At 39.2% G+C, this 11,249-nt stretch overlaps 1 protein-coding gene across 1 annotated transcript in view; it reads right to left on the bottom strand.

Moving 5' to 3' along the window:
• Positions 1 to 624: 624 nt before the first annotated feature.
• NOLC1 (nucleolar and coiled-body phosphoprotein 1) overlaps positions 625 to 11,249 on the bottom strand; it is a 38,234-nt gene continuing 27,609 nt past the window's right edge. Inside the window, exons 13-15 of the mRNA XM_089663635.1 lie at positions 7,961 to 8,064; positions 3,065 to 3,151; positions 625 to 1,063 (exon numbers count right to left, since the gene is read on the bottom strand). Coding sequence (XP_089519761.1) covers positions 905 to 1,063; positions 3,065 to 3,151; positions 7,961 to 8,064 — 350 coding nt within the window. The 3' untranslated portion in view covers positions 625 to 904. The remainder of the gene's footprint in view (positions 1,064 to 3,064; positions 3,152 to 7,960; positions 8,065 to 11,249) is intronic.

The following is an 11,249-nucleotide window of genomic DNA, read 5'->3' as shown; positions in this document are numbered from 1 at the left end:
TGTTACTAAACCCAGGACCCTGCATTCACTATATCTGGTCTCCAACAGTACACAGAACATGGAAATGCAATTATTTTAGTAAATATACACTGTTAAATACCTTTTCTCGTTAGAAGTCAGAAGACTGCTCTATCAGTGTCCAGCTAAGCACTGGTTAAATCTTGTAGGAGGATTTTTCATTCTCCTCTCACTGCCCTATGAGATTGCATAACCCCTGACCTCTGTCCTGACAGTGCTGATTGGACCTGTGCTGATCACATGCACTCTCCCCAAGAAAAATAATAAAACTCTAGCAGTACCCAACAAACTGAGCATGTGCAGAGTGTTCCTGAGGCTGTGTTCTATCAGCAGATGAAATGGGGAATGTGGAAGAAGGGGAGGATCAGAGAAGTCAGGATCAAACATCCTATTTACACAATACAGAGGATTAACCCTATAAGTTCCATGGCGAGTATAACAAGCATGCTTTACTTCATATACAGACTGATTTTACTGTTGTGGGTTTAGCAACACTTTAAGCTGTATTTTGACAAGTCCACTTTAATGATGGTTATCGTCTACATTTTGTCAATTTTAAACCTCAACATGAAATGTTAGAAAAAAAAAAAAAAAATCAAGTTGTAAAAAAACATGAGGCGATTTATTCTCAATTTCTGCAAAACTAAGGAAAACAAAGCATCTTCCTAAAGCAAATTTTTTCATGAATGACATAAAAAGCAAGTTCTGCTTTTCTTCCAGATGCACAGAAAATGACAATTTTGTCACTGACAACTCCTGGCCAGGTAAACTTCCATGCTGACATTTATAAGTGGAGAACTGCAGAAAAAAAAAAAGTCCTCAAGTATGGCCATCCGGAAAGAAGTTCATTGTTTGAAAAAAAAAAATAAAATAAAAATAAAATAGTTCATTCACTGTCAAACTTTATGGAGTTCACAGATGTAGAAATGGCACCACCACAATAACTGCCCCGCTTTTTCTTTGTCTTTTCATGACGGAAAGATTTTCCTTTAGTGAATTTTAGAACATTATTGGCTCTCTCGCCCCAGTCTCCTTTTGATCCTTTCTGGAATATAAAAAATAAATAAAAATGTATAATTGGTGTAAAAAGTATACTGCAAGATCAAAATTTATTTAGTCAGGGTTTAGGGTTGTAGGGCTGAAACAAAGCTAGAAGCTAAAGGTTTCGTTTTTTTCGATACGTACTTACATATACACCACACAGCCAAGTTAGTGGACACCTCACCATCGCACTTAAAATGAGCTTGTTCATATATTTAATCAATTCCAAAAACCATGGGCATCAATACAGTGTTGCCCCCTACTCTGCAGCTACAACTGCTTCCATTATTTTGGGAAGAATTTCCACAATATTTTGGCTGCAGTAATTTGTTCCCATTCAGTCAAAAGAGCACTTGTGAGGCCATGTACTGATTAAAAAAAACAAAAAAACATGCCAAAAGGAGCATTCTGAGAGGAGTTTTTGAGCAAAAACGCACGCACGCACCTAAACACATATGAAAATGTATTCCAATGGCCAGAATAAATATTTTGGCCAGTATAATGCATTTAAACTCAAATATGCTATATGCGCATGCATTTTGTAACATTAAGGGCTTTGTTCTGCTTTGGCAGAAAAAAGTGCTGCTTATTTTCATAAGCCCAAGGGCATCAGGCTTGAATGGTTTCTTGCTACAGGAAGAAGATAAAAATATTGGGCATGCTGTAGAGGGGGGAGAGGGAGATTCAAAAATGAACAAAATGTAAACTGCATCCATCATCTATAGGGCCTCATTCAAACTGGCATTGTCAAACCTGTGTTTTGAGAACATTTCTAAGCGCCTATAAACACATGTAATGATTTTTTTCAATGCTGCCATTCACACTGTTTACCTGCATTTAGGCGTGGTCAGTTTAGCTGCTTTTAGAGAAAATAGAATTTTATGAGCTGACTGACTAGACACACATCCACCACCTCCTGCACTCAGACCAGAGGACGGTCAATCGAATACAATGATAATGTTCATCCAACACTGGTCAAAGGTTATGCAGCTCTAAAACGAAGTTGGGGAACTCAATACAGACTGTAGTAGAGCGCACCAACCTTGCGCATTACCTCAGTAGACTGTTCATGAATTTATTGATAAATTATACTCACAAGAGTAGCAGTAAAAAAGGCATATAACATCCAAAAGGCAAAACTGACAGAAACACTGACATAGTGGCAGAATGCCTCCTGTGAATTAGAAAATTGATAACAGTGAGGCTGCCAAGTATTATTGGAATACTGAAAACAGATCATTCCTGCCAGCAATCTAGGTCCCCTTGTGTAGACCTTTTAAGCTCGGAGGAAGAAGGGACCCTCCTTCGAAATGCATCAGATTGACCAAGAGTTTATTTACCTTCCAGATGGAACTCGCATGTGTCTTATAACCCTGTGTTGGTTTTGGATGTTATATGCCTTTTTTTCAGCTACTCTTGTGAGTATAATTTATCAATATATTCATGAACAGTTTTCTGAGGTAATGCACAAGGTTGGTGCACTCTTTTCTTTTGCTCTCTACTACAGTCTGACCAGACACTAACTGCAGCTAAACACATGTAAATGTGTCTAAATCCGCTTCAAAACAAGAACGTCTATGAGGCAGGAAATAAACTGATCTGGTAGGCATAAAATTAGTTTATACTGCCCAGATGACTTCTGCACATTGAAAAACTAAACGCAAGAATGCCAGTGTGAATAAAGCCTAAGAGCACAATATGCCACCAGTCACGATAGTTCACTCAAGCCATATAGGTTATACAGCTTGCCATGTTTTCCAGTAATCAAAATACAAACTTTGTAGTGAATGATGCTTTGTTTTTCCTTTAACAAAAACTTGCGTTTAGTGCCATGATAAATGCCTCTACCATTCACAGACCCATCAGCTTGTTGGGCTAAATGTTCAAATATAAAAATGCAGCAAATTAAATAACAGATAACAATGCTCAAGCTATACGTGAGGTGCAAAACGGTTTGGTGCCACAAGGCACCTTGCTTGGAAATGCTACACACACTGTACTTTACCTTTGCTTCAAATGAATTACAAGAAACTCGAGGGTCAACGTCAACATCCTCTTCCACTACTCTTCGGAATGGAACATTCTGACCTTCCTATACCATATCAAAAAGAAAAATCCAAATATAAACAGGAAATACATAGTCATTTTCAAGGTTATTTTTAATTACATAAATATCAAACTTTGCAAGAGAATACAGAAACACTAATAAATCATTCAAGCTGCATTTTAAACAGAATGCAGTCTCATTTTAGTAGTACAGGTATAGTAACTAATCCAGCCGGAAAAAAAAAGCCATTTTTTGTAATAGTAACTAATCCAGACACAAAACCATGTAAACAAATTCCAGAGCGAGACAGCTAGAGGGGCTATGCAGTCCTTTTAGACGAAGATTACCACCCACAGGACATTTGCCAATATTTATCTCTTGCCCATCATAAGGTCTTCCCACAGGGAATGGTGAGAAGCCTGCATGTTTTTATTTACACGCAGTAATGTAGAAGGTTCACTATATAAAAGACAGGAGATTGATAATTATTGTGCCATAAGCATCTGTCACAGAACTTTTTAGTGGAAGTCGCCAGTCCTTGACCTAAAGGCTGCATGCTAGCTCCAGAAAAGGAAAGCTGAAGGTATTCCGATACCCTGCTATGTAACCTATGCAGTCAAGATGTCACTGCACCTTTTATAGGGAGGTTTTTTTTTTGTTTTTTTTCTTTTTTGAGTCAGATGTTCTGGCTTCATAAAAGATTCCCTTTAGTATCTCCCTGAAATTTTGCAGTATTTTTTCTTTATTACAAAACAATGTAAACATTACTGTTAACATGTATTATCTTCTGGTACTTAAAAGGCAGAATTAAATAGGTTACCTCTAATGGGAACTTCTCCCATGTTTGACACACTGCTGTTCATTGCACAAATCTTAAGTTTCATTCATCCCTGATACCACATACACAAAGCTCTTTTTACAGTGCTGTTACTGAGAGTTCTGGCTCTCATGCATTAAAGGGACCCTGAAGTTCACTATCTCACCCATTCACAAAAAGCTTTGCATTCTTTTCACAGAAACAAAACACTGAGTGAAAGGACGAGGAGAGGCAAGTAAACAATAGGATTGCCCCTTGTCCATTCACAGAGCATTTGGAATTCTGTGAAAGTACAAGACTTTGTGTGAATGATTAAGGGGAGAAGAGAGGGCGAGTAAATTACTGGGTGTCACTGCCTTTATTGTATTAGCGTCAAATTCTCAGTCGCAGTGCTGAAGAGTGAAGTAAATGGGATGAATGAAATGAAGATTTGGTCAGTAAAAAGCAGCGAGCTGGGCATAGGACAGTTGTCATAACAGGCAACTTATTTGATTTATGCCTATTTAAAAAAAAAAAAAAGTTTTCCCTTGTGTTCCACTTTAAGGTTTTTTGGCTATTCTATGTGTTCCATAAAAGGTGCCCAACAGGGTTTCTGAATTTTCTTTAAATTCTGCTCCGTGTTAACCTGATATAAAAATATGAAAAAAACGCTCAGACATTTTAAGGAGCTTCTTCAGAGTCATCAGGCAGTTCACATTCACTTTTCTCTTCATTTGAAAGACTTTGGGAAATATCTGGTGACTACATACAAAAGGATGAAATATAGCGGAAAAGTCAGCAAGTAGGTAGTGTATGCCAAACACTTAGGGGTATATTTATTAAAGAAATGTTGGGCTATTTCCTGTACAGGACAAACTTATCAATTTAAAATAAACTTACCTATGTTTTTTGTTCATTCACAAAATGTATATGAACTTTCAATGGACACATTACTAAGCAATTTTCTTTCATAAATACACCCCTTAGATCCAAAGGGCTCTTGAAAACTGCCCACTGGTTCACTTCTGCAGTTCCTTGCTTTGGAGGGCCAGTTACAATTATGTACTTAGCGGTTTAAGAATCTCTGGATAAAACAGTTATAACGGTTCTCGTCAAATCTTAGGAGAGGAGAATGCAAGTATATAAACTCCAGAAAAATAAAAATTAGATGTTATATCTATATATCGTGCTGCAGCTTAACCAGTTCTTAAATGTATTTGAATTTTTTTATTATTTTTTTTTTTTTTTAAATCAGGCCTTTGTTCTTTTATCACCTAGTAATCCTGCAAGTAAGACTTCCTGTCCAATGGTGACAACACTCACTTTACTGTATCTATGGAACAGCAATACTGTCACTCCAGGAAAGGACAACATATCACTTCTCCCTCCTATCCATAACCTAGGAGGTGCAGTTCTATAGTCTACTGAATAGAAATCCTAGCTAATAACAGCCCAGGTAGAGAGGGCAGGAAGTTAGGAGATTGCTGGATTTCTCGCAAAATCAACCTGTATTTTTTGCATTTTTCCAAGGCACTTTCAATAGCAAAGGATCAAACAAAAGCAAATAAAGTTCATGGTTAGGGTTTACGTACCCTTTAAAGCAGGGGTGTCCAAATTAAGGCCCTTCAGCTGTTGAAGTACTACAAGTCCTATCGTGCCTCTGGTTCTGGGTGTCTTGCCTGTAGATGTCAGTGTTGCAAGGCCTCATGGGACTTGCAGTTCCTCAACACCTGGAGTGCCATAGTTTGGACACTCCTGCTTTAAAAGAGAAGTCCACCTTTGGAACAAGTAACATGTTCCATCTCCTAAAAAAACAATACTACCTTGCAAGCCGCTCAAATAAAAACTTCTGAATGTGTAGAATATCAAAGAAATTCAAACCTAAAAGTACACAATTCTACAGACCACCAGCAGCTACACACCCTTTGCATAGCTCATATTTATTTTATGTATTACATAAAATAACCAAATCAGTGCAGCGCGCGGTGCAACTAAACCCAAATATCCACACAGATACCAAATAGAAAATATTCATCAATATACAAAGTCCATAAACTTCAGTGACTGTGGAACACACATTGAATCACCATCCGTGCTTGAACAAACTGGAAAAACATTTTGCTGAACACACCACCACCACGCCTGCTCACCTCAAATGAATGACCTCACAATTTAATGTTTGGTCAGAAACAGCCTTTTATCCCTCCGTGGACCTGATGAATCTTTTCTGCCTTTTCTAAACTATCCTCTACACGCTTACTGAGCCCCCCGAGGAAGTCCCGTGATCTGTGACCAAACGCATTGGGGCGGGACTCTGCATAATGTCACAACGTTCTATGGTTATGAAGTAGCGGTAAAGACGGCACAGCACAATGCTGATCTCTCATAATTTGCCAATACGCTGTATACTCGGTGTGCTCGGGCACCTGCCAAACATGAGAGTGTAATTTTACATGCTTTTAAGAGATCAATAAATAATTTAAAGGACAAGACACTATGGTAAGTCTATTTGTATGAGGTGGAGTGGAGGAGTTAAGCAGAGTGTACTGTACGGAAGGTGTGGAGGAGATTTTGACATGGCAGCAGAGATCAATCAGATCCATGGAGGTATATAAAAACGTATGATGCTAGCGCTGCATCATACATTTTATATATATTTTTGAGGATGCAGAGGGTTATCCTTTTATGCAGGCTGCTTTTTTCTCCTCCGTGCGCTCATTTTCCACTTTTTATTTCACTAGGTCCATGGAGGGACAAAAGGCCATTTCTGACCAAACATTAAATTGGGGGGTCATTTATTTGAGGTGAGTAGGCATCAGGTAGTGTGTTCAGCAAAAAATGTTTCCAGTTTGTTCAAGCACGGATGGCGATTCAATATGTGTTCCACAGTCACTGACGTTTATGGAATTTATGAACATTAATGATGAATTATTTGTATTTGGTATCTATGTGGATATTTAATTGGGTTTAGTTGCCCCAAACGCTGCGCGGATTGGTTATTTTTTGTTCTGACTCCTGCATCCTCTCCCTCAGATCCCCCTCTCTGTGACAGAGCGGGGGATCCTCTCCCCGCACCCGCTGTCACAATTTATAAAAAGTGCAGACGTGGGGGGCTACTCATTTGGCTGCGTCAGAGATCTGTGAGTGAACTACAAGTACTGTCGGACACTGTGGCTAATGGTTTGTAGTTCTCAATGAACTGGAAGTGCTGTAGTTCATTGATTCTTCCTACCATTCAGTAACTGTCCATATGGGAGGTATGAGCAGACAGCTGACTGAGTGTCTGCAGGATCCTGCAAACTTCTGATATCGATGCAGTGCTTTACAAGCCGAAATACCACACATTCTTTACCTGAGCTTATCCTTTAAAGCAAAACTGCAGTTGTTCATCGCAACCAGTGACGTGTCTCGTTTCATTCTCTAACAGTCTATTTAGAACAGGCTCTATTTCTGCTTCCCCATTTAAAAGTGCACACTAGCAAAACAAATCAGGTGTTGTGTCATTTTGCTCAGCTGGTCTTAAAAGCAAACTCCACACATAAAATGATATTTAACTGTGTAGTTTGTTGCCTGTAAAAGTGGAATGTTTACAAAATCCAAAAGGTTGGTGCCCCACAAATTCTCCATAATGTAGGTGGAACATTGATGAAGCATTTTAGAATGGGAATGGAGACAAATTACTATATAAAAAAACGTAAAGATATAGGGAGCTACAAAGTAACTGGACAAGCTGATGTCTGTCCATACTTAATAAATCTGCCGCACCCCCAAAACTGAAAAATCAGTTTTAATTTTGTATACTTCTATTCATAACTATAAAAGTATAGGTTTGGATGTGAGATCAAAGCTACAACAAACAGACTGTTGTTCATTCCAGTTACATTTAGGTGCCCATAACTGCATCAAAAACACAATGAAGACTATGTACACAATTGTGGGTTTTATTCAAGGTCTACAGCAACATGGTAAAAATAAAACCTTTAATATAAAGGCGTATACATTCATCTCCAACAGTCCATACTCAAGATGGTAGTCACTCTTCGGTCTCATTTTCTCACCTTCTTGTTAGCCTTAGGGAACGTGTTTGGCGTTTTCACTTGAATTTTCTTATTGTTTGGTGTCAGCCCCTGATCACCTTCCCTTTTTCTTTTTCCAGAATTACCTGAAAATGTGAAGTAATGTAAACCAGGGTTTTAGGAATGCTGCACTCAAAACTTTATTTTTCATTTTGAAATAATGGAGGGTTATAACCCCTGTAGAGGACAACATCTGCTTCCAATCGCCTACGCTGTTGGAATTATTCCGTACTCACAGAATTAAACTGAAAGGCCTGAACTTATCAACATACTATAACATGGACATGCTGGAAGCCATCCTGTTCTGTATATTCTATAGGTATACATGGATTCTGAACACAGACCTTAACGGCAGATATTCCCAGGTTCTTACAGCATACTTTCCCAAGTTGTAATGTGGGGGGAGGGGATGATATTTATACCAGACAGCCTAAAACAGTGATGGCAAACCTATGCAGAGCCATCTCAGTGGGCACGCCAGGAAGAAGAGGAAGATGAGCTCACATGGACCGCGCACACTGACCGGCCGTCCAGATCTCATCCACACCGCACCCCCCATCAAACTACATCTCCCACATGCCTCTAGGAACAGGGTGGGCATGGACGAGAGGAAGCGGCTTCCACACAGCTCTGGCGCCAGGGGTGACATATCCGGGGATGGGAATGGATGAGAAGAAGCGGCTCCCACACTGCTCCGGGACCACGCCACACCAACACTGCCGGGAGGTGAGGTTAACTGCTATCCAACCGCACTATGGCCGAAAGACGGCTACAGTGTGGTTTTCTAGTTCTTCGAGGGTGTCCATAGACCTCCTCCCAGAACACGCTCCCCTGTGCAACCCCAGCGGCACGCACCCACGTGCAGCCTTTTACCACATGATCAGCTGTGTCCAACGATACAGCTGATCACAATGTAAATACAGTTGCCAGTTATTGGCTGCACTTTCTTCACGCTGTCACAGCGTGAAGTACTGCCGATAACCGGCAGATGTGACGGGAGATCTGCACTGATTATCAGGGCCACCCGTCCGTGCCTGCAGTCGGTGTCGCTTATCAGTGCCTCCTCATCCATGCCCTCCAGTGTCTCCTCATCAGTGCCACCCCATCAACGCACATCAGCGTAGGAGAAAAATTTTATATTAGAAACAAAGAAATCTCAAATTTTTTTCTCTTTTCATTTATAGTACAAAAAATAAACACCCAGTAGTAATTAAATACCACCAAAAGAAAGCTCTATTTCTGTGAAAATAAATTCATATGGGTACAATGTTGCATGACTGTGCAATTGTCATTCAAAGTGCAACAGCTCTGATAACTGAAAATTGGCCTGGGTAGGAAAGGGGTAGAAGTGCCCAGTCAGCAAGTGGTTAATTGCAGCATTGGCACTCTTTAAATAAATAAGTTGGTTTTGTGTTGCAGTTTGGGCACTCGAGCTCAAAAAGGTTCGCCATCACTGGCCTAAGACTGGACTTGATACAGAGTTGCAAGCTTAATTGAGGGGTTCATGTCTCGATGTTAACAGGACAAAACTATTCACAATTATTTTTTATCCTTTTCCCCCCCCCCCATGAACCTCTGGAAAAGAGATCATATTAAAACTTACTTTGCATATGGTGTTTAGTATTATTTAACAGGAATGTTATAACAAAAAATTTTAATTATTGCATGAAGTGAATACTTGCTTACATAATTTGGGTTTTTTTATTCCTATATTCAACTTCCATATTTATATATATTAATTGGTTTTAAACAATTAATACATACTGGTATATATTATGGATATTATGTTTTCAACATTTATGTTTTCTACAGTAAGATAACTGAGAAATCTCAGTACAAATGACCACGACGAATGTCTGTAAGATGTATAGGGAGAATGTTTTTGTCTCCAGAACCACTTAGGCAATACATAATTTTAAGTGACAATGGTCCCAGTTTGTCTAACCAGTTCTGTCAAAAGAGCGGTCTACTTCTAAAATGTATTGCATTTTTGCAAGCCAAGGGTTAGAGGTAAACTCTTGATATGGGTACAGGTGGTTTTAGGAAAAACCCTAAATCATTCCTAATCCTATACTGTCCCCTTCAGGTAATTGGGATCATTTAGTAGAGAAAAATGACACCTGGTGTTAACATCATAATTAGGCGAGATGAGCTGTGCCCCCCTAGGTTTTTTGGGGTGCATTCATAGACAGTTTGTCCTATTTCATTAATATTTGATAATATTGCTAGTTTGAATTTGTAACCACTCTGATTAAATCACTGTACTGCTATTTTGATTTGATTATTATTGATCATCTCCTATTATATTTTAATTACCATTTTGCATTGATTTTATTAATATATATTTTTGCATATCATTGCTTTTTATTTTGTATTCAAAATTAGCGCAAAAAAAGAACTCAGATTATCAGTTGATTTATGACATGTAATAGGGAATCTCCTTAATTCCAGATCCCCACCTACAGTGAAGGAAATATTTGATCCCCTGCTGATTTTGAATGTTTGCCCACTCACAAAGAAATGATCAATCTAAAAATCAAATGGTAGGTGTATTGTAACACTGAGAGACAGAATAGCAACAAAAAATTCAAAAGAAATGCATGTCTAACAAGTTATGCTCTGATTTGCATGTTAATGAGGGAAATAACTATTTGATCCCCTATTATTCAGTAGGATTTATGGCTATCAGGTATCTTTTATACAGGTTAACAAGCTGAGATTAGAAGCAGTCTCTTAAAGGGAGTGCTGCTAATCTCATTTTGTTACCTGTATAAAAGACACCTGTCCACAGGAGCAATCAAACAATCAGATTCCAATCTCTCCACCATGGCAAAGAACAAAGAGCTGTCCAAGGATGTCAGGGACAAGATTGTAGACCTACACAAGGCTGGACTGGGCTACCAAACTATTGCCAAGCAGCTTGGTGAGAAGGTGACAACAGTTGGTGCAATCATTCGCAAATGGAAGAAACACAAAACAACTGTCAGTCTCCCTAGGTCTGATGCACCATGCAAGATCTCACCTTGTGCAGTGTCAATGATCGTGAGAACAGTGAGGAATCATCCCAGAACTACACGAGAATCTTGTCAATGATCTTCAGGCAGCTGGGACCACAGTCACCAAGAAAACAATTGGTAACACACTACGCCGACAAGGATTGAAATCCTGCAGTGCCTGCAAGGTCACTCTGCTCAAGAAAGCACATGTCCAGGCCCGTCTGAAGTTTGCCACTGAACAACTGAATGATGCAGAGGAGGACTGGTTGAAAGTG

Source organism: Staurois parvus, unplaced genomic scaffold, assembly GCF_062004578.1.
Source record: "Staurois parvus isolate SC_StPar_1 unplaced genomic scaffold, SC_StPar_1.0 ptg000043l, whole genome shotgun sequence".
Lineage (NCBI taxonomy): Eukaryota > Metazoa > Chordata > Amphibia > Anura > Ranidae > Staurois > Staurois parvus.
This window is presented reverse-complemented; position numbering and strand designations above follow the sequence as displayed.